The 22675-nt window shown below is 34.4% G+C and overlaps 12 protein-coding genes across 12 annotated transcripts; 6 read left to right on the forward strand and 6 right to left on the reverse strand.

Annotated features, from left to right (window-relative positions):
* Positions 1-680: 680 nt before the first annotated feature.
* On the reverse strand, positions 681-1283 carry RO3G_12597 (40S ribosomal protein uS15; the record flags this gene model as incomplete). The annotated part of the gene is made up of 2 exons (XM_067667181.1): positions 681-714; positions 862-1283. The coding sequence occupies 2 exons, from the start codon at positions 1281-1283 to the stop codon at positions 681-683; spliced, it is 456 nt and encodes a 151-aa protein (XP_067523282.1).
* An 831-nt stretch (positions 1284-2114) lies between these two features.
* Positions 2115-3850, reverse strand: RO3G_12598 (uncharacterized protein; the record flags this gene model as incomplete). Its single annotated transcript, XM_067667182.1, has 5 exons — positions 2115-2128; positions 2183-2384; positions 2436-3474; positions 3524-3608; positions 3655-3850. 5 exons carry the CDS (start codon positions 3848-3850, stop codon positions 2115-2117), a joined length of 1536 nt encoding a protein of 511 aa, XP_067523283.1.
* An 812-nt stretch (positions 3851-4662) lies between these two features.
* RO3G_12599 (uncharacterized protein) lies at positions 4663-4835 on the forward strand (the record flags this gene model as incomplete). The annotated part of the gene is made up of 2 exons (XM_067667183.1): positions 4663-4670; positions 4733-4835. The coding sequence occupies 2 exons, from the start codon at positions 4663-4665 to the stop codon at positions 4833-4835; spliced, it is 111 nt and encodes a 36-aa protein (XP_067523284.1).
* Positions 4836-5457: 622 nt separating this feature from the next.
* RO3G_12600 (uncharacterized protein) lies at positions 5458-6714 on the forward strand (the record flags this gene model as incomplete). Its single annotated transcript, XM_067667184.1, has 3 exons — positions 5458-5470; positions 5520-6157; positions 6214-6714. The coding sequence occupies 3 exons, from the start codon at positions 5458-5460 to the stop codon at positions 6712-6714; spliced, it is 1152 nt and encodes a 383-aa protein (XP_067523285.1).
* Positions 6715-7177: 463 nt separating this feature from the next.
* RO3G_12601 (uncharacterized protein) lies at positions 7178-9013 on the reverse strand (the record flags this gene model as incomplete). Its single annotated transcript, XM_067667185.1, has 4 exons — positions 7178-7369; positions 7436-7828; positions 7876-8822; positions 8953-9013. 4 exons carry the CDS (start codon positions 9011-9013, stop codon positions 7178-7180), a joined length of 1593 nt encoding a protein of 530 aa, XP_067523286.1.
* A 572-nt stretch (positions 9014-9585) lies between these two features.
* RO3G_12602 (transitional endoplasmic reticulum ATPase) lies at positions 9586-12260 on the reverse strand (the record flags this gene model as incomplete). The annotated part of the gene is made up of 5 exons (XM_067667186.1): positions 9586-9799; positions 9856-11123; positions 11176-11595; positions 11654-11919; positions 11978-12260. 5 exons carry the CDS (start codon positions 12258-12260, stop codon positions 9586-9588), a joined length of 2451 nt encoding a protein of 816 aa, XP_067523287.1.
* Positions 12261-13453: 1193 nt separating this feature from the next.
* RO3G_12603 (uncharacterized protein) lies at positions 13454-14038 on the forward strand (the record flags this gene model as incomplete). The annotated part of the gene is made up of 4 exons (XM_067667187.1): positions 13454-13494; positions 13548-13648; positions 13697-13857; positions 13907-14038. 4 exons carry the CDS (start codon positions 13454-13456, stop codon positions 14036-14038), a joined length of 435 nt encoding a protein of 144 aa, XP_067523288.1.
* Positions 14039-15115: 1077 nt separating this feature from the next.
* Positions 15116-15502, reverse strand: RO3G_12604 (40S ribosomal protein eS21; the record flags this gene model as incomplete). The annotated part of the gene is made up of 3 exons (XM_067667188.1): positions 15116-15147; positions 15206-15384; positions 15453-15502. 3 exons carry the CDS (start codon positions 15500-15502, stop codon positions 15116-15118), a joined length of 261 nt encoding a protein of 86 aa, XP_067523289.1.
* A 418-nt stretch (positions 15503-15920) lies between these two features.
* On the forward strand, positions 15921-16130 carry RO3G_12605 (60S ribosomal protein eL31; the record flags this gene model as incomplete). Its single annotated transcript, XM_067667189.1, has 1 exon — positions 15921-16130. One exon carries the CDS (start codon positions 15921-15923, stop codon positions 16128-16130), a length of 210 nt encoding a protein of 69 aa, XP_067523290.1.
* A 2744-nt stretch (positions 16131-18874) lies between these two features.
* Positions 18875-19844, forward strand: RO3G_12606 (uncharacterized protein; the record flags this gene model as incomplete). Its single annotated transcript, XM_067667190.1, has 4 exons — positions 18875-18877; positions 18939-19150; positions 19205-19398; positions 19444-19844. 4 exons carry the CDS (start codon positions 18875-18877, stop codon positions 19842-19844), a joined length of 810 nt encoding a protein of 269 aa, XP_067523291.1.
* Positions 19845-20029: 185 nt separating this feature from the next.
* RO3G_12607 (uncharacterized protein) lies at positions 20030-21129 on the forward strand (the record flags this gene model as incomplete). The annotated part of the gene is made up of 6 exons (XM_067667191.1): positions 20030-20042; positions 20097-20215; positions 20273-20357; positions 20420-20526; positions 20584-20682; positions 20734-21129. 6 exons carry the CDS (start codon positions 20030-20032, stop codon positions 21127-21129), a joined length of 819 nt encoding a protein of 272 aa, XP_067523292.1.
* Positions 21130-21575: 446 nt separating this feature from the next.
* Positions 21576-21680, reverse strand: RO3G_12608 (uncharacterized protein; the record flags this gene model as incomplete). Its single annotated transcript, XM_067667192.1, has 1 exon — positions 21576-21680. The coding sequence occupies one exon, from the start codon at positions 21678-21680 to the stop codon at positions 21576-21578; it is 105 nt and encodes a 34-aa protein (XP_067523293.1).
* Positions 21681-22675: the final 995 nt, after the last annotated feature.

Below are 22675 nucleotides of genomic sequence, written 5' to 3' on the forward strand. Positions count from 1 at the left end.
GACTGTCTTATAATGATGAGCTACCATCACAATTCCCACAATTATTACAAAGGCTTTTAGATTGGCCATCTCAAAATACTCACTTCCTTTCCATTCATCTTACCCTTGATCTTAAAAGGTCTCTAGCTTCTTTTTATCCTTCCTTTTGATCTGACCGGGGTGACGTGATGAATACAAGACATCATGCGTCCACTGCGGTCTTGTAAAATTTAAATAAATAAAACACTTGTTTAAACGTAGTTTGTCATGATCAAATCTCGATATCAGCCAAGTCGATTTACCCCCCTATCATTCACGAATCACTTTTGTATCATAAAAATTGCAATGCCTGTATTGATAGAGCAATTGGGTATTGCATATCTTTTAAACTTGACAATTTGAAACAAACACGTTCCCTTTCACTATGCGCTACATCAAAAGCCGAATGTTGCTATCCGTATTTACATTTTTTCCTTTAAAAAAACTTATTAATTACGAAACGCAAAGGACAAAATGATAACACAAAATTCCTATGGAGTAATATCAAGTGTGTCACTATACAAAAAATATGCTCTTGCTTTAATGTAAAATATAAAGACTGTATGGTTTATTGTATGATTTCTTTCTGAGCGACCAAATATATTGTGTTTATAACAAAAAAGATATGATTGTCTTGTAAATCGATGCAATAACCTTCTTGTTTAAGCAACCATAGCAGAAGCAGTAGCAGACTCACTATAAAAAAACAAAGAATTGGGTTAAGGAGGGCAGTTACCCGAGCAGTTTTTCTAAAACAACTCCAAGTAATGTCCAATATAGGCAATAAAAAAATGAATACACGTTCTCTTTCTAAAGCGTTAGTACATAATCAAAAAAGGATACTATTTCCAGGTGGGAGGCAATTGGCCAGAGGTCTTGTAGTAACGAGCAAGACGGTGAATACGAGACTCAATAAGAATCAAACGATACTTGGAGTCCTTGTCCTTTCTGTTACGTTCCAAGTGCTTACGGATGGAGACAGCCTTCTTGATAAGATGATACAAGTCTTCGGGAACTTCGGGAGCGAGACCGCTGGACTTCAAGATACGGAGGACCTTGTTACCAGTGATGGATCTAACCTGAGGAATACCATAAGAGTCACGAAGGATGACACCAATTTGAGAGGGAGTAAGACCCTTCTTGGCATTCTTGCAGATCATGTCAACAACTTCTTCAGAAGTAGTCTTGACCCAAGAAGGAGGAGTGCGGCGATAAGGGAGGGCACTGCTAGAGATACCCTTACCAGGAGTGTGCATACGACCCATATTGACTAAGTATAAATTAAAAGAGTGAGAGAAAAAGAGAAAGAAAATTTTTTTGGAGGGACGCAACCCACATTTTAAAGAAAAATTTTACACTTCCAACAGTCACCAAAAGCCTCTTTAAGTTGATTAGTATGGTGTTGCATCCAGAATACGGTAGTCTAAATAAACTAATCACTGCAAGACCATGAACAAAAGTTATTCATTTTGTTTTATTGGCAGTATCATCCTGTCATGAATTTTCAGCATAGGAATCGAACCGGGAACTGTACTTGTTTACTGTATAGAAAGTAATGATATTTCCTGTAAATGTTCATGTTACAAATATTAATAAACAATTCTAATTTCAGTTTACATTCTACTTGGAAATATTATAATGTAATGTGTTTTTATCTAGCAACAATCATTCAAAGCTTACCGAATAGTCCAGTCTTGCATAAATCGATTACTAAAGAACTGTGCTTGTTGACTTGCATATTTATATTTTATCAACAAAATAAGACATGCACATAAGTAGCAATAAGGCAGTCTCTCCTGAATTATGTGATATATTTTTAATCAGTCAAAGCACGTGTAGTATGTTTGACAAGAGAGGGCTTGATACTTTATGAATATATGGTCATAACATGAAAAGAGACAAGTCTTTGGGAAGACATCCTACTTTCTTTATCTTTGAATATAATTTTCTTTCTGTTCTGATGCTTGTTTAACACATATATACTATAAAATTACATCTTTACCATTTTATTATAGAATTATAGTTCCTTTTGTAGTATTTAAAAGATAGAATTCGTTTATCATTTAAGTATAATTGAGCTATCAAAAGCATTGTATCTAGTTGAGATTTTCTATAGACATAGTTATAGGGGATATACCTTATTTATTAAAAAATGAATTATTACGCTGACAAAGATCATTCAATAATTTATGATTCATATTCCAAAGTCTATCAGGTGGGTTCATATTGAAATAAATAGACAGTAGTTCTTGATTTTTACTGCCTCTTTGATACAATAAATGATATTCATTATCTTTTGATTCTTGTATGCATCTATCCTTCTTTGTTTCTCTACAATTTGCACTTAAATGTATCATCTCTGTACACTATATGATTCTTATTAGCTTTAAAAGATATAGATAACAGCACGATCTTACCAATTGCTTTAGTCTAAATATAGATGGCCATGTCCATTTCTTTTGCTCTGAAGATAGGATAGTCATTTTATTTTCATAAATTATATGATATAATAATTCATGATATTTATCCAGTTCATTCAAATCAACAAGTAAAGGTGTAATGATAATACCATTTTTAAGATAAATAAAATGAATTAAACCAGGATATGTTACTGCAAATGACAAATTTGTAAAATGTGTTGCTTCCTTGGTTAACAGAAATGAGTGAAAATCAGACAAATATGATTTAAGTGTAGATTTAAATTGTTTCACTTGGCTTGAGAGTGGTTTCCAAGGAGGTCTTAATGAATTTGTCTTGTAGAGTTTTTCGGGGTCATCCTTACAGACAATAACAGAGCATAGACCTTCATGCAGGTGGATAAGAATAAGATTAGCAAGGAAGACTTGCCCATTCAGCTTGATCCAGCGTCTTATTAACTTGACATCATCTGTTTGATCCAAATAGCTTGGTTCTCCATTCATAAGATTGGTTAACAGCCGCTTTAAGGTATCTGCCTTTTTTGTCTGGGAAGAAAAACTATCTGATCTGGAACGTAAGACAGGAGAAGAAGGCGCAGAATTTGTATTGTTCTTTTTTTCAAAGCTAGGAAACATATTGGGTTCAGAAGGTACACTACCAGATAGTAAATAATCTTGATTGTCGTTATTAAATATATCAAATAGACTGGTTTGAATATTATGCGAATAAGATGGATTAAGTGAGATGGCATTGGAGGGTGGGCGTGTATCTAAAGTAGTGTCTGATTTATGAATGATGCTTTTCCCAGAAAGTGGTGAGCACCAATAAGAAGTAGATGAGTCAGATGAAACAACGGTAACGGATGATGTAGATTTTTCTTTGATTTTAAAAGGTGATGATGATGATGTATTATAATATGCCAATGATGATGATAAATGATGACTAGGATTCATTGCTGAATTGTATGACATGAAACTCTGACTACTTGTACTACTTGTATCATTATTGTTATTCAATGTGCTAATACTACTATTACTACTATGTCATCGTCATAAGGATTTGTTTTATATACAAATAATATACATACTTGCTAGCTATATTCTTTGGTAGTGTACTTGTACTTGGTTCAATCATGGTAACATGCGTCGTTTTAATTTGACTTTTATTTTGTGCTATAGAAAATATTAGTAAAAATAACAGTTTTATTAAAAGACTTACCAATCTCTTTCATATAGTGTGACACTAATAACTTTAAAAAGTATACAAGTTCTTCTGGTACTTCAATCTCGGATAAGCTACTATTTGAACATTGAGCAACTACTTTTTCTCTCGCAAATAAGAAGCAATAAGCCCAGGTAGACACACTGGTTTCGTGTTGATTACTATTACTTCTTGAGCTAAAAAATGACGCCATCGTTTTATTGTCAATCACATTGTTACTACTACCAATGCCACTACTACTGTTGTAATGATAACTGCGACGCCAGGTAAAGTGTGTGTTACAACAATGCATCATACTCTCTGTCAACTTGATTCTTAAATCCTCTCCTATTTGAACTTGTTCAATAGAGCATAGTGTATCGCTGGATAAAAGTGATAATTTTCCGCATAAAAATGGAAGTTGTGACAGACAAGTGCTAATGTCTTTTTGTGTGATGCTTGGTTTATTCTTTGTTTCATAAATATGTAACGTCCAGTGAGGCCCAAACTGAAACTTGAGAAAAGAGTGCATTGCTTTAAGGTGAAGTTGTAAAATGTTGACTGGAATATTTCTTTTTGTACAAGCAACATAAAACAAGTTTTGTTGCTGCGTTCATATATATTAGATAAGAAAATACTTATATTAGATAATTTACCTCTTTAAAGGCAATAGTCTTGTTCCCAAGTTTAATATATTGAAGAATATCATGAAAGTTGGCTTTAACAAGATCTTTAATGACAAGTAATGGTAGATAACGAATCCTATGACTTTCAGTTGCAATTGTATTTGAAGTTGTATTAGATTGATAAATAATAGTCCCTAATTTATTAATAATAAAATAGATAGTCATTCACTAGTTTTTTAAAGGAGAAAAAAAAAAAAGATATGAAAAAATAAGGGGAAAAAAAAAAGCAAGAAAACAAGTGTCAAATAAGCAAAATAAAACGGCGTTTGAATTCACATTACTGCAATTTAGCATTACACCTGTAAAAAATAAATAATAAAACTTTTTCCTTTCTTTAATCATGCCAAGGTACACTTGAATAGCTTTTTTTTTTAAAAAAAACACTTTTATTCTTATTTTTTTTTTAATAGCCAAGTAGGCAACAGTGGAAAATCAAATGCTGCAGAATTGGATGCTCTTCAAAAGCAACTTGGCAGAATGAACGGTTTATCAGATAAATTAGTAATAAACTAAACGTACAATCTTTGTCAGTGACTCATTGCTCATCTATTTTTAAGGTGAATATATTGGATTCATTTGATGGTAGACTACTTAAACTAGAAGCATCTATTTTACCCATCCACAGATCAACTCAAAACTTAACAAAGTTAGCAAACAGTAAAAATAAAAATAAAAAAAACTGAAAAAAGGAGGCAAACTCACGTACAATTTTTTTAAAAAAAAGACATAGACTCCACATTAAAGGCAACTGAGCATATTGTAGACTGCTTAAATATGCCAAGTAAAGAAGAGGCTTACATCTTGAAAGGGTACTTTTAAGCAATTAAGAAAGCAGCAGCATTTTATATAACAAACGAAAACAATAGACCTGATGAAAGCAATGTATTACCTTATTTAAAAGCAATGGGTAGACTAAAAGAAGGTGTGGATGTTATTGAAAAGAGTCAATTAAAGGGCTGTGAGAGGACTATTTATCAAATGGTAATAAAAAGGGAACCGTGCATAAAAATAGCGGTGTCATGTGTTAATAACGAAAGGCGTGTAGAAACAATTGCTCAAGGCAGGTATGCTTCATTTAGAAACCTTATTTAGAAAATGGCTTTCAGCAGTCAGTAATCCGATTGATATGAATGCAATGCCTAATTCAGGTAAAGTAGTTACTATGCTTCTACTTATGATAATTAAATGGTGTATTAGATAATGAACTGATGACAACGGCATCTGTAAGACAATTGTCTCAACTATCAACCTATATTGCTTCATCAGAACAAGAAATTGGCTACTCGGTTGATTTCACAAAGCCTTACATTGAAATTCGTTCTTCATTTTTACAAAAATCTTTGCATCCATTGTCCCAATCAGTTCAGCAGTCAGAAAAGCATCAAGGGGGCCCCTATAAAAAAGGAACAAGTGAATTTCTGAAATATACCGAGTGTTATGCTAAAATGATGGAATCAGAGTACAAGTTTGCTGAGCAAATCATGAGTAATAATGAGTCAAGAAGGGCCATGGCTCTTAAGGGTTCCATTGCACCTGCAACAGCAGAATATATTGCAGCTGGCAGACAGCTCAACGCGATTGCGAAACGATTGAATTACACTGATACGTCTTTTGTGTTTGACATTATCGAAAAACATGATCGTGAGTGTGCTTGCTATCTTGAAGGACTATCACAGTTGGCACTATTGAATGAAGTACAAGAAATGATCGATGCCTTCAAGTTAACTGTGCTTCGAAATTTTTATGATTTTATGGAAGATATTCGAGGTAGAAAAGATGTTAATGCTCCAATGAATCTAAGCTCTGATGGTACTGTCCATGAGATGACAAGTAATGTAAGTTTTTATTTATTATAATACAAAGGCTATTCATTATTTTTGACACGCAATAGACTCTCAACTATTTTAAACGCCTTTATTTCTGGAGAGATACAGTTGAACCTCTTTTGATACTTGTTGGTGATGGAGGCTGGAACACAATGCCTTCACCTGAAATCTTGGCCAGCTCCACTAAATCTATACCGACAGAGTCAGCCATGGGCGCTGCATTGTTACAAAAGTTCTTTGTGGATGCCTTGGACCAAATGACAATCGCCTTGCAGCTTAAATCGCGTGGCTACAAGAAACCAACGTTAACAACCCTCTTCCTTTTAAACAACTACAATCACATTTTACGTCAAATTCGATCTCCTCCTCTCAACGCTATCTTTGATGATGGATCGGAAATGAAGTTTAGTAAATTAGTCAAGAAGCAATTGGATGCATACCAGGAATCATGGAAGCCATGTGTTGAAAACTTGATGGATGTCACTTATGTTAGAGGTGGATCGATTAAGAGTACAATGGGAAATGCAGAACGACAGTTGATTAAAGAAAGATTTAAGGTAACCTAGGAAGCGTAAATTTGAGAAGCATATAGCAATTGTTTATTAAAGTATGTGAATGTAGAATTTTAATATGGAATTTGAAGAAATTGCTAGAGCGCAGCAATCTTATGCTATTCCTGATATAGAACTGAGAAATCAGGTTAGGAGAGACGTAAAGAACGTCTTGGTTCCCATGTATGGGCGGTTTTTGGATAAGTATCAAAACACAGATTTCACAAAGAATCCCGCAAAATACATTCGTTATGATAAAGAAAGGATAGATGCAATGCTCAGTCATTTATTTGAGCCTACATCTTAAGTGCTTCATAAAGTAGAAATGTAATATTCATTAAACAAAGAAAAAGACGCATTTTAATTCTAAGTTTCTAGTAAAATGTAGAAAAAATATATATATTCATTGGGCTGATCATAAATAGCACACTTTAATAAAACGCGAAATGCGTGATACCAAAAGTTCATCTACTTTCTTTTATTGTGTGCAATTTTCATTGTCGTTAAGTATCATGTCGGCTGCCTTTTCAGCACATGCAATAACAGGAAAACATATTTGACCAGCAGGCACAATTGGAAAAAAGGATGCATCAACAACGCGAACGTTTTCAATTCCATGGATTTTTAAATGGTCGTCAACCACAGCTTCAGGATCGTCCTTTGTTCCCATCTACATAACGTTATTAAGCTCTTCTGAGTACAACATACTTTTGTGAGTGATCTAGAATTAACTTACTTTACAAGTACCGGCATAATGATGAATTGTCTCTACGTGTTCTTTAATATATTGCTTTACATCAATATCATTCATATCTTTAGAAGGTAATATCCAACGTTTAACACAACTTTCTTTGTAAGTGGGATGATTTGCAATCGAAAAAGAAAGTCGAAGACCCTTCTCCAGACATTCCATATCTCTTTCATCCTGCAACAATCCAAGATCAACGCATAGCGCTTGCTTATCCGATAACGTAATGGAACCTCTTGAGAATGGAGCAAGATAAACCATGAGTAAAGTAGCCGAGTTTACTTCCTTTAGGGATGCTAGATGACTACAAAGAGCCAACCCTCCTGTAAATAACTCTATTTGAGGTGTATTCTTGATGTGACTACTATTATCAGGTGTATCCTAAACAAGAATTCAGTATAAATCTATTTTGAAATGCTTTACTCTACCGGAATTTTCAAATAAGCAACAGCATCAGGCCAAATTCGTGTAAAGGCACCATTTTTTTTATCCAAAGCCTGTTTCAATGTCACGTCTCTATTGATAAACAAGTCGCGATGTAAGGACATCTCAGGTTCAACTGTCTCATGTACTAAAGGGACCCGCCAATGATTCTGAAGGTTTTTGCCCACACCGGGTAGATCAATGATAGTGGGAATACCATGTCGAGCTAATTCATCTTTGGGGCCAATGCCACTTTTCAAAAGTAAATAAGGAGAGAAAATAGCACCCAAGGACAGAATTACTTCTCGCCCAACATTGACTGTAAAAGTAGATTCGTTCCTATCCTTGAATTCCACACTGTGGGCACGTTTATCATCAAATAGAATCTGATTGACGTGGCATCCCATGGCAATAGTCAAATTGGGTTGATGTTTGAGCGTCTCTTTGGATAAATAGCAGGCGCCTGTGGAGGATCTTTCACCACGATAGATACTTGCCTGTACATGTGTCACTCCAATTTGACACGGCTCGTCAGTCACATCATAATGTTCTTGTAAACCTATCTCTTTGCAAGCCTTCTTAAAATATTTGCCTAGTAAACCTAGATCGGCTTGAGTAGCATGTAGTGGTCCTGCTGTTCCATGAATGTTCTCATCTACGGATGCATCGTGAAATGATTCAGCTTTACAAAAATAAGGCCTCAGCTCGTCATAAGTCCAGCCCTTGACATTCCAAGCATCATAGTCGGAAGGGGAGCAGCGATGATGGAGACATGCATTAAATGAACTGCAACCACCCAGCATTTTTCCCAGTGGTATACTAATGACACGATCGTCTGCATTCGATTGACAAGTTGATTGAAGTTTCCAGTCCACGTCAGTATTTTTTAGACGGCTGTTGAGTAAAGGAATACGAGATTCGAGAACGTCATCTGGTGTGGAAGAACCTGCTTCTAATACTAGTATTTTGTACTTTCTATTAGCTGATAGACGGTTTGCTAAAACACAACCAGCCGTGCCGCCTTCACACAAAAAAGGGAAGGTTTAGAAAGGCCATAGAAGAGAGGAAAAGGGCTTATATACCTCCAACGATAATGAAGTCAAATGTATGGCCATTTATTTCATTTGGCTTTACAAATGGCATGATTTTTTTTTTTGAGAGAAAAAAGACAATAGATCATCAGAAAGGGGAAATCGAAATATTACCCAAAAAGGAAATTTAAATGAAAAGAGATATCTGTCACTTTTCTTGGCCTATGCAATATTTTTGTTATAGTGACTTTATGCCTTGAAATACTGTACTCAAAATAAAAATTAAAAATAAAAGTAAGGAAAAGCGATCATTTCTTAACAGTAAAGACAACCATTATTTAATTTTCTATTACTTTTTATGTATATGTGGCAGCATTTTTTCTCTTGATTGCAAGCAACATAACGTTCCAAAATTCTCGTTTAACTTTTTAGGCATATTCACGTCTTTGCATCACCTGCCAGAGATATTATTCATCGGCCTAAGATAGTTTACAATTAACATATATGCATAAATAATAATAAAAAAAAAAAAACTACTAAATCTTGATAAATTTGAATTACAAAACTGGAAAGCGAATAAGCAGTTTGTTTTATTCGCATATGAAAGTGAATTCATTTCCAAAAACGATATAGTGTATGAAGGAAAATTGCAATTGGGTAAAGAAAAGTTTATATAAAAATGGATTATGCGTACAAGTCATCATCACCGCCTTCTTGACCAAAGCCACTTTCAGCATTCGCACTATCCATGGCTTGTGCACCTGAAGAGCCTTCAGGAAATTTAAATGATCCAAAACCACGTTGTTGTTGAAGATTTTGAGCAAAGACCTCATAACGACGAATATCAGCATCACTCACTGAACGACGAGCGAAACGCATGGCTTCTTCAAAGTGAGCACTAATAATAAAATGGTATAAGCAAAAAGAAACGCATAAATCTAATTTTTTCTTTACCGAGTAATGACACCTGGTGTCTCTTCTTCATCCTCTTCCATACCAACATCTTCTCCAGCTTCTTCCTTGGCTTTACGTGCTCTCTCCCTAGCAATATCCTTTTCAATATCTTCACGAATAGCCAATTTGGCAGCTCTTTGACAAATTTCGGCAAGATCGGCACCAGAGAAACCTTGAGTGTGTTTGGCTAAGATACTCAAGTCAACATCAGGTGATACAGGAGATTTACGTAAAGTAGCCGTCAAAATAGACAAACGTGAGGTTTCATCAGGAAGAGGAATATAAATAAGTTGATCAAGACGACCAGGACGCAATAAAGCAGGATCAATTTGATCAGGTCTATTTGTAGCGCCAATGACAAATACATTCTTCTTAGCATTCATACCATCCATTTCAGTTAAAATTTGGTTAAGTACACGATCACCAGCACCACCAGCATCACCAGCAGATCCACCACGGGCCTTGGCAATAGAGTCTAATTCATCAAAGAACATTACACAAGGTGCAGCAGCACGGGCTTTATCAAAGACATCACGAACATTGGCTTCAGATTCACCAAACCACATGGTCAAAAGTTCAGGACCCTTAATAGATATAAAGTTGGCTTGACACTCATTAGCGATGGCCTTGGCCAACAAGGTTTTACCAGTACCAGGAGGACCATAGAACAAGACACCCTTGGAGGGATTCATGCCAAACTTCAAGAACTTTTCGGGATGTTCGACAGGGTACTGTACAGTTTCTTGTAACTCTTGCTTGACATTTTCGAGACCACCAATGTCGTCCCACTTGACCGTAGGTACTTCAACCACAGTTTCACGAAGAGCAGAGGGATTAGAAACACCCAAGGCATAACGGAAGTTCTCCATAGTGACAGCCAAAGAGTCCAAAACTTCAGTATCAATAGTTTCTTCTTCCAAATCAATTAAATCCATCTTTTCACGAATTTGCTGCATGGCGGCTTCAGAGCAAAGAGAAGCAATATCAGCACCAACATAACCATGTGTCTCAGATGCAATTTGCTCAAGATCAACATCTTCATCTAATTTCATGTTTTTGGTGTGAATACGAAGGACTTCAAGACGACCAGTGGGATCAGGAATTCCAATATCAACTTCACGATCGAAACGACCGAAACGACGAAGGGCAGGATCAATTGAGTTGGGTCTGTTGGTGGCAGCAATAACCACAACATTTGAACGAGCCTTCATACCATCCATTAAAGTAAGCAATTGAGATACAACACGACGTTCTACTTCACCATTTGTCTATTTATCCCAGTTAATAGTCTGATTTTATCCCACTTTGCTTATAAATTACCTTTTCACGCTTGGGAGCAATAGCATCAATTTCGTCAATAAAGATAATAGCAGGAGCGTTCTTTTCGGCTTCTTCAAATGCTTTACGGAGGTTGCTTTCAGATTCACCAGCCATTTTAGACATGATTTCAGGACCATTAATCAAAAAGAAGAATGCACCAGTTTCATTAGCTACAGCACGAGCAATCAAAGTCTTACCGGTGCCAGGGGGACCAAACATAAGAATACCACGGGGAGGCTTAATACCAATGGACTTGAAGAGTTGAGGGTGACGAAGGGGTAATTCAACCAATTCACGAATTTGTGCCATTTGCTTACGACAACCACCAATATCATCATAACCAACTTCGTTCAAACTCTGCTCCTCATCTTCACGCTTAATAGGATCACCTTCACAATGAATGACTGTATCTTGTGCAACCTATAAACAAGTTTTGATAAGTAAAGAATAGATATACAATGATAACATTCGACTTTACAATACAGTAGGGCTCAGGATCTGTTTCTACAACCTTGAATTCAACAGCTCTCATACCACCTCTAACCAAAAATGTATCGCCCTTACGAACAGGTCTGTATGCTTCCAAAAAATAAGGCTTCAAAAATGTTTCAAATAAGTTACCAGTTAAGCCTTCAACGGTATCGTCAATAGGCAAAACATGAATACGTTTACCGTATTTGATATCAGGGCAAGGATGAAGAGTAATCACATCACCGAGACGAACACGCAAGTTGTTACGCACAACTAATATAAATAGTGATTAAATAAATCAGCTTTTTCACATAGTTAATATATTCTTTACCTTTATTAATTCTAGCCTTGTTGTCTTCCATATCATCATCAGCCAAAACAATAAGAACAGTATCCTTTCTCTTCTTTCCTTTCACAATCACAGTATCGCCTCTAAAAAGCTGAAGTCTTTCCATTGTAGCTGAAGAAAGAGTAATGACAGAATTATCGTCATTGGTAGCATCATCTACCATCAATTTGTTGGGTGCTGCTTTACGACGCAAGATGGCAGTGGCAGGATCGTGGTTGGGATCGATCTCTGGCTGGTCTGGAACACCAGAGTTGGGTCTATACATTTATTTAATACTTTTTCATCTCTTTTTTTTTTGAATTTTATAAAACACCTACAATAATTGTTTTTTCTCGTCGCTTGTCATACTTTTGCTTTATAATTAAAAAGAAAAAGGAATAAAAAAAAAAAAAAAAGAAAAAATAGCAAGAAATTCTTTTATTTTCCTTCTTTACGACGCGTAATCTGTGCGCTGCGCGCCGTAGGCAAGTTTGGTTTTTTACGTCATCTTCATTTTCCCTTCCGTAACTGAGATTAAAACTGCTATAACAAATCCAATGCTTTCACGTTTCCTACAAAACATTCAGCAGAAAAGGAAATCTTTATTCAACTTGTACGTAACAAGAGCAATCTAGCCGACCGATCATTATGCTGCGAGGAAGAAAGCACTATTATAAAAAAGAATGAAAGAGAGGAGTTTATGAACAGGTGAATCAAGGGAAATATTAAGAAAAAGCTATTTTTTTTTTTTTTACGATTAACATAGAATGTCAATTTTGAGAAAATTCAAATTACTTTAATCATAAGAGTAAAGTCTTTAAGAAGAAAACAAATTAAAAATGTTTTCTTGAATGATTTTATAATAAGCTTCATCTTCATTAGTCCATTCTGATGGGGAATAAAATTAAGAAATTTGAATAAAAAGTTTATGAAGAGTGTTAACAGTGCTCATGTTATTTACAAATTTATGAATACAAGTTCAACACATTGCTTATATTTAATAAAGCATTTTAGGATATTATTCACATTCATATGATTTCTTTCTGTTTTGGTAGTTGCCTTAATTGATTATACCACGTTTGATGCAGGGGGGGATACTTTGATTTGCGCATTCATTGTCGCCTAACTTTGATTTAGCACCAAAAAAAAAAGTTTCACAAACTGAAGCATTGTTCACAAAAGAGTTATTTATTCCTGTAGACGTCATTTAGTTTTTAAATCATGAAATGTTTTGTTATTGCTGTATTTTTTATTGTGGATAAATGTACTTCATATACACTCAATTTATGTTGTTTTATGTATCATCATAATTTATACAAATTAGATCTAATCCTTATGCATCTATAAATTAAAATGTACTTTAATCTTTTTTTGAATGTCAACAGCATGGTTACACTGTCTTTGACATTTTTTTAAGCAAAAAATAATTTTTTTTATTTTTTATTTTTTATTTTATTTTTTTATTTTTTCTTATTTAAAATGAACTCTACAAACATTTCGTTAATAAAATTTAAAGAATGGTAAAGAGAATCATACTTGCGAGATAAAAAAAGTTCTTATCTTTTTTACTTAGTTTAAGCCAGTGGACAAAACTTAATGAGAAAGGGGAACAATGTTTATCTCAACAAGTCTTGGGTCAACCTTCAAAAGAATTAGAAAAAATAATAATTCAATGTAAGAAATAAAGCGCATAAACATGAGTCTCATGATTACTTTGAATAGTTAAACAAGTGCTGGACACAATGATTGAAGAGTATACAAAGACAGTGGATAATTTAAATTTGCAAGAGAACTTAAAAAGCAATAGTGATAATCATGTATCTGAAGAGTTGATCTTGATGAAAAGCTGTGTAGACATGTATGATCAGGAGTTTATGGTGAAGGTAAAAAGGAGAAACAAGTCACTTTGGATAATATCTCATTTAATAATAGGAGAGCATAAAATACATTATTAGCACAGAAGGTTTCACAACGCAGCAACAATTAGCAGGAACTATTGCCTTATGGAAAGCAGAATCTTACCTTGACGATGAAGTGCAACAGAAAATAAAAGAAATGAAATAAAACAAAACTTGTTGAAATCTTTTTTTTTTTTTTTTTTTTTGAATTGCTACCATTCAGTCATGGTCAATATACAAATAACGAGTAGGTCGGCTAGTATATAAATAACTGTATTCTTACTCGTATTAATACCAATCTGCATGATTGATTGTTGTGGTACACACATGAATAATTCCCCGCCTGATATTTTCTTTATAAATAGCATGAAACACTATGTTAAAATCTTATTCTTTGTACTTTATATTAACATAAACAGTATAGAAAGAATGATGTTGTGCTGTAGAGACCAAAGGCTTTATAAAAAATGATTTATTAGACTTATTTTAAAATAAATGTTCAATAATGAAATTATTTCTTACTTTCTTTATTAACTTTGTGTATTCGTAACCACAGTCCAGTTACTTTTGTGCCTTACACTCTACATGTTTTTAAATATTTCACGTGCGAACATAGACTAGTTTGATAACATTCTTTTTGTTTAAATCATTTTTTTTATATCTTTTTAGCTCTCTTCTTACAAATTACACGTAAAGTTACTTATATTGTCGTAGGAAACTTGAAATGATTTTTAGTTGATGGTTTGGGCAAGTAGAATGGAAAGGAAAGGTACAGCGATGGAAATCAGACTTGATTATCATCTGATTTATATTCTAGTGATTTCCGTTAGTAAAGAAAGCAGAGGAAAATAAAATAAAACGCGCTTCATATCAATCTTATAAAAAAAAAAATGATGAGGTTAAGACCTCCCTTTTGTAACAGTTTGAAATTACAAAGATAGCTTCATTCTATTTCATTGTCTACAAATTGAGTACAAATGAATTGTAAATCCCATATGCCGACAACATCAAGTAATATACATTCATTTGCCTCATTCTTTATCAAAAGACATCAAGAAATATTCCCAACAAGCTCATTTGAAGTATTTTTTTTTTCCCTTTCGTCATACTACATGTTCTATACAATCCCTCTTGAATTATAATCATAACACAAAACAGATACAGAAATTGTCTTGTATAAAAGCATAAACAACAAAGAATTTGAATATACTGTATTTATTCACAAGATGATGCAAAAAACCATTTATTGTTGGTAAGAGAAGACGTTCTTCAAGTCTAAAAGGAAATAGACTTAGTACAATGAATTCTCTTTTACAGCCAAAAAGATACTTACAGCCATCTTGTTGAGCAAGACGGTTAAGAGAGTCATCAGATTCAGCTTCCTTACGAACGAAACCACAGAAAGCATAGGTGGAGAAGGTGTTGGTGTAGCGACCTTCAGCGTTGACATCAGCAACGTTGATTTGGACGGAAGCGTGATCCTTAGCAGTAATGAGACGGTTGGTGGCAGAGCTAGGAAAAAAGTAAGTATCACGTACCAATAGGTATAGAGTTCTTTCAAAACAAAAAATATAACTTACCACTTGCGAGGAATGTAAAGATCGATGAGTTGGCCTTCAGAGTTCTCCATGTTGTGTGTTGATGGGAAAAGAGGAAGATTTCACCTCGAGCCAATGTTGTAACAAAATTTTTATCTTGTCTAAGCCACTACCAATTTTTTTTGGCTTCTAAACTATTGGCTGCTGCACCGTATCCGGATCATAATTAAAACAACGACACGCGAACAGTGTTTTCCATAGTCTATAAATACAAGCTGAGGCAGGAATCAAATATCCATATTCTTCTTCTTCATCTTTATAAACCTTTTTTCGCTTAATTTTTGAAATTTAGTTATCATGGTCAAGTCTACTCCTCAAAAGCGTTCTGTTCTCAATGATGTTGTTGTTCGTGAGTACACTATTCGCTTTCATAGGTACGTCTTTGGCCGTTCTTTCAGAAAGCGTACTCCTCATGCTATTAAAGCTGTCAAGGATTTTGCTGAAAAGGCCATGGGCACCAAGGATGTTCGTCTTGATCCTACTTTGAATAGGATCCTCTGGTCTAGAGGTGTCAAGCACATTAACCACCGAATGCGTGTTCGTATTGTTCGTAGGCGTAACGATGATGATAATGCTAAAGAAAAGTTCTATTCCTATGTTACCCATGTTCCTGTTACTATGTTTAAATACCTGACAACGGTTGTTGTCGAATATGAATAAGCCATTTCGGAATTGTTTTTTGTTTTGGAAAATAATAAAAAGGTACAGAAGTTACACAAAGCAATATCATTTACAGCCATTTCAAAAAAGTAAAACTGTAGTTTTATAGTGTCTACAACTAAAGCGAACACAACATCAATTTTAGGAGTAATATTTGTTGCTGTTTTAATTGATGTTGGTTTGAGAGTTCCAAATTGTATAAAGAAGAGAAGGATTGGACGTGAGACCGATGCCTATAATACAGGAACAGTGACAGGGCATTATCTGAGCTTTTTAAAAGCTGCTCTTGATGAAATGGACAAGTGTCCAGAAATGAAAGGACATTATCTTTTCATGGATAGTGCTCTTATCCACAGCTCAACGGGTATAAGAAAGTATATTCACTCTCGAGGATAACAGCATGTATAGCTTTCTCCGTATTCTCCTGAACTTAATCCAATTGGATGCTTCTGATCAGTTGCTAAGCGTAAAATTTAGCGAAATAAGTTCTTGAAAAAAGAATCGATAATGACTAGAATTAGTGTAGCATGTGATAAATTATATTTAAGTGACTTCAAAATCTTTGTTTCTCGTTCTGCTAAATGTTTTGGCAAGTGTCTTAGCAAGGAAAGGCCATAAAGCCTCCATGCTTAATTAAAAAAAAAGGAAGGGGGAAGGAGCACGAGAGACTGTAAATTTCAAATCTTGAAACGAAAATGAAAACAATGTAACAGTAGGAAGGAAATGGTAACATGAAAGATATTATATCCACCCGACTAACAAAGTAAACTTTCAGAAATAACCTTAGATACTACAGAACTATAGTCTTGCCAGATCTTTATTAATAAATATGAGACTTCTGCAATAATCGTCATTGTCCTATTGTTCCTATCGGCATTTTAATAATTATTTCGGAACCTGGCTTTAGGGATGGCAGCTCAATGTAATCCTATTTGGTAGCTATTATCAGATCAATGATCTACTCACTCCATTGTTCCTTGATCCGTCAAGAAATCAACGACTAATGTTCATCCACTGTCTTTCCTTTATCTTCCTATCCTTCTCGTAGCATTATTTTTAACCTATTAATTCAAATAGCGATAAAGATCCAGACATTCAAAAAGTATAAATAGCCTCCATTGTTTTTTATCAATAAAGTCATATATACAATTATTAATCTCACAACAATTGTCTTGTTACTTTTTAGTTTTTGTTTCATACTTTATATTTGTGAAATTTCTGATATATTCCAGGAGGTTTATAGTAAAAAAAAAAATTATTGCTTAACTTTTTTTATTTTGTTTTGTTTATGATGTCTTCTTCAATCACTTTTGTGCCTTCCATGATTCGATACTTTACAATATCTCTTTTGCCTATTGGTTCCTTTGCTTGGTTGATGGGCGATACAAAAACCTTGTCGACTAGCAATCTCCTCCTTAACGAATATATTATTTGTGTCAGTGAACGACTTCTATCCTCATCGTTTTCGTTGATAGGGGTTCTCCTTGCGTGTCCCATTATCTCATAGTCTTCTTTCAATTGGCTTAAAAGATGTTACTATTTCGGCAAGTACGCAACAAATGAGTGGACGGATTCCACCAGGTCTATTCAAGTATTGTAGTTTAGAACATGATCATTTACCTATAGTTGTAATATCATGATATTCTTCTTTAAACACGTAAAGCGTCTTGTATCTGCCAGTTGATGTGCTGCTCTTCTGCCATGTTTTGACATGCCACTAAGGTCCAGACTTTTTATTCTGGACTAAATCTTTACGAATAAGCTTGAATAAAAATAGACTCTGATAAACGGTAAATATTATGAGCAGCCAAGTCCCACTTTCATCTCAACAGTTGATTATTAACATCAGTTTATTAAATTTTTCTTGCGTCAAACCATACCAGTCGCAACTATCTTTTGTCATCTAATCTCAGGTCTTGCTCAAACTAATGTAAACAGCCTTGAAATCATTCTTGGAGAAAATTATCCGACTCGAGAGACATTGTTCGGTCTCGTTAGTTCTTTCAGCTTCCTACTATTTATACGTAAAGCACTCCATCTCCTATCCCTTTCTTCTTGCACCAGTTTGAGAATCCGTGAGTTTTCTTGTTAAAAATGGACGTGTATCCTATCATATTCGTGAATATGTCGGTTGTCAACAGTTGCTTGACTTCATACGGCTCTCTAGCAAACGAATACTCTAGCAAGTATGCTTCATTGAAGTTATGTATGACCTGTGCTTCCGTGCCTAAGATAACAAGTAGTTTTTAGCATTTATTCTTTCAGATGATTTTCTTTTTGCCTATTTCTCCAACTTCAATATCCGTTTATAGTATTTAGTACGGTGAGATGATAACCCAGTAAGTTATTGCGTATCTTCACGAAATATAAAGGGGCTTCCATAGATTATCAGGGCCTATGCAAGTGATCTCAAACCTAATTTTAAAGAAAATTTTGTTTAAGATTGAAAAGGAATAAATCAGACGAGCTGGATAGTCTGTCTCATGTACAAAGAATCTAATATTTATTCAAGCTTCAAATAATTTCATGCCTCAAGTTCTTGGATACGACAGCTCTTAGAGATTACTGTAGCTACACTTCAAATATAGTAAGTGATGAAATATAGAGAAAACACGGTTGATGAGAATTACTTTTTTTCATTCCCTAAGTGCACTCTTCTATGTAACACACCAAGGAGAGAGAAAGAAATTTGCTATTCAGCTGTTTTTCTTTTATTTTTTCCTCTTTTACTTACACATATAAGAATGGTATTTACATATTTTCTTTGCTGTATTTTTATGATTTCTAAACACAATTTATAACATGTAGAGTGACCAATTTGATTGTGCTTTGGATTTAATGCGACGTTTACCACCTCAAAATGTGGAAGACAATTTAGCAAAGCTTTTTGAATTAGTTCATCCCGACTTGGCTGATGAATTATTATCTTCTGTTGACCAACCACTCAAAGTAAAGCGTTGCTCAAAGTCAGGCAAAGATTATCTTGTATGTGATTATAACCGAGATGGTGACTCTTACAGGTAGTATAAAAGTATGACATGATAAGGATATGCTTTTAATGAAAAAAAAAAAAGATCCCCTTGGAGTAATGAATATGAACCTGAGCTATTGGATGGTGCAGTTCCTTCACCTTCTCTTAGAAAATTAGAAATAGCAGCTAATGAAGCATTTGATACCTACCGTGAGATGTATTATGAAGGCGGTGTTTCATCCGTTTATGCATTTGATATGGACGATAAATTTGCTATCGTTGTATTGATTAAAAAAGGTACAAACAAGAAAAAGCAAATATGCTGTCTAACAACGCATATAGTAAGTGATGGTACAAGACGTATGAAAGGTGCCTGGGATTCTATTCATGTGTTTGAAGTGTCAGAAAGAGGACGTAATGCACAATACCAGCTTACATCCACTGTCATGCTTTACATGATCACAAATAATCAAGATCTCGGTAATTTGAATCTAAGTGGAAGTATGACAAGACAGGTAGAACAAGACTACCCAGTAGACGATCCATCCGCTCATATCGCTAATGTTGGACGTATGGTTGAAGATATGGAATTAAAAATGCGTAATTCACTTCAAGAGGTTTATTTTGGCAAAACAAAAGATATCGTCAATGATTTAAGAAGTTTGGGTTCCTTGGCCGAGAGCAAGAAACAGGCACAGATTCAAAAGGAGTTGGTGGGTCGTTTAATGGAAAGAAATAAATAAATTTAATGGCCGAAATTGTCATTTAATTTCTGTGAAAGAAAAAACGCGTTTTACTTTTTTCTTCTTCTTCTTTGTACACCAAAAACATGCGTTCAGTTTTAGCTGTGCTTTCTACTTTGTTTGTGGCATGTACTAGCTTGGTATATGCCCAGGGCAGCTCGACTATGAGAACTCACTCTATTTCAATGCCTTATATTGGTAAGAAGAAATCTCAATCGAAATAAAAATAATAAACTGAACATTACTTTTTAGATGAAGAGCTTCAAAATAGATGGTTCGACTTTGCAGGAGATACAATTATTAATACCAACCAACATATTCGTTTAACTTCTATGAGACAATCCCAATCAGGTTACTTATGGTCACGTATGGTAATATTATAGTAGTGTGTTTTTTTTTAATATGAACCTATAACACTTTATATATAGCCTTTGGTGAGCGATAATTTTGAAGTTGAATTTGAATTTAAAGTAGAAGGTAGCAGTGGACATCTTTATGGTGATGGTTTTGCTAGTAAGTATATTTCTATACCAGTTTAACTTCTTTTTTTTTTTTTACTAATCTTTTTTCAAAAGTGTGGCTCACCAAGCAAAGAATGCTTCCTGGTCCTGTATTTGGATCTGTGGATAGATTTGATGGTCTTGGCATCTTTTTTGATACTTATGATAATGAAAGATCTCATGTAAGGAAGAGCAAAAGTGCGAAAGAGAGAAGGAAATTAAAAGGAAATTCTTCATAGCGCCATACATTTCCTTATGTTTCAGCCATGTTAAACAATGGTATGCAATCTTATAATAATGACAAGGACGGTAGTGATACTGAATTGGCTGGCTGTGAGGTAATGATAAGTATAAATTTAGCTCTAGCTGTTACTGAAGGCATTGTATAGGCTGATTTTAGAATGAGAGGAATTCCCACTCGTGCCAAGTTGGTTTATCACAAAGCAAATTATATTCAACTGGAATTACAATGGAAGCATGAAGACGAATGGGAACTTTGCTTCAAGAAACACGATATCACACTTCCTGAACATATGTATCTTGGCTTCAGTGCACACACTGGTGAAGTAACAGATAATCATGACATTATCTCAGTAGTTACCAGATCTATTCCCCCTGCTGTCAAGGAAGCAGCACCTAGACCAGAAAGAGCAAAGAAATCCGGCTCTTCAGGAGGAGGAGTACTCTCTGTTTTATTTAAGATGGTTTTAGCAGGCGCACTTGTTGGTCTTTTATTCGTTGGTTATCGTTACTATGACCAAAAGAACAGAATGAAAAGATTTTAATTTTTAACCAATCATAATTAAAAATGTGTATGTAGAACCTTACTTGTATTCCAACTGAGCTCTATTTATAATGTGCACTTGAAGCAGACAAAAGATGACTGTGATCAGTTTATATTCTTTAACTAAGTTGTAGTGTCCTCTCTTTCATTTCTCTATTTATTGACGTAATAGAGTAATAGCCTAGAATGATTATTGCTTAAAAACAAACTGTAATAAATAAAAAATAAATGACTTTGTCATACATCAAGCAAGCCCATTATTTTTTGCTTATGATATCACAGCACTTTTAAATAGCTTATATTAAATGTGATAGTATTCGGTAATGAATGTTTATTTAGGGTTTAAAAATGGGTTTTTTTAAGTGATTGATAGAAACAAATAAATATGATGTGCTTTTGTACATTTAGATATCTTTAAGGATTGAATGAGAGGAGCGATAAACAATTTCATGGTTGATCTTCTTCCATATCAGGCATGTTTTCTGACCAGAGTGGATTGTATGAAGGACAGACATCCTTGAATGATTTACCAAAGTTCCAGCCTTTGTTCATCTTATTTTCACAATAGTCGCAACATGAAAAGATATTATTCTCTTCATCATCCGTATCATCCTCGTTTGATAGCATTGATTCTAGTGTCGGTATTGATTCCGGTATTTTTATAGAATCAGCAAGGTTATCATCATCTCGGCATACATGGATATTTACATTATGTTGTTTTGGATACAAGAATCCCCTGAATGTGTGTGTTAATTCGTTGCTTTTAAAATCATTTCCATCTTTTAATAAGCAATCTATTGAGCAATACAAAGAATCCTAGTATTTTTAATTAAAAACTCGAAAACACCTTGTATACATGTATCTTACAGATTCAGCAGAAATGGCCTTTTCACAAACAGGGCACCAATTTAAATCACACATTTTATTAAAGTAAGAAAGAAGAGAAATAATTCATGGCTATTTAAGAACAAACAGAAAATTTTATTTACCTTCAAAAATTTCTACATCAAAAATTTTCAAGGGGAAAAAATAGATTTTGTAGCACATTACTTTTATGTTTGCTCATTCACTTGTAGGCTATTCCAATTAAATGAATTAATAAAAATATTACTTTCTATACATGTAGTTATATGTTTTCATATGTAGTAATAGTACTTGTGGCCCTATTAATATCTGAAAAAGTTATTTATATGCATAAACCAAAAATTGGAGTGACTCACTATGGTTTACATTTTAGGTTTAGTATAATATCTTGGGTGGTCTGTTTCCTGTAAAACCATGGGGAGGAGGGGCTCTAGATTGGTATAAATTTAGATGAAAAATTTGTGTATGATTGCTTGATGCAGAGAAAAGCAGGACCATGAAAGGTAGTGAAGATGAACGTATAATTTCCGATTCACGCGATTTTAGACTGTGGATGGAGGACCTTGAGTCATAATGGAGTAGTTTAAAACAAAATATGCAAGAAGCTTACGTATAAGGTGGCTTTTGTTTAGTTATTGTCTTACTTGAAGCCGACAATATATTTATTAGAAACGGTAGGGAAA

Source organism: Rhizopus delemar, genomic scaffold (assembly GCF_000149305.1).
Source record: "Rhizopus delemar RA 99-880 supercont3.10 genomic scaffold, whole genome shotgun sequence".
In the NCBI taxonomy this organism is placed as follows: domain Eukaryota; kingdom Fungi; phylum Mucoromycota; class Mucoromycetes; order Mucorales; family Rhizopodaceae; genus Rhizopus; species Rhizopus delemar.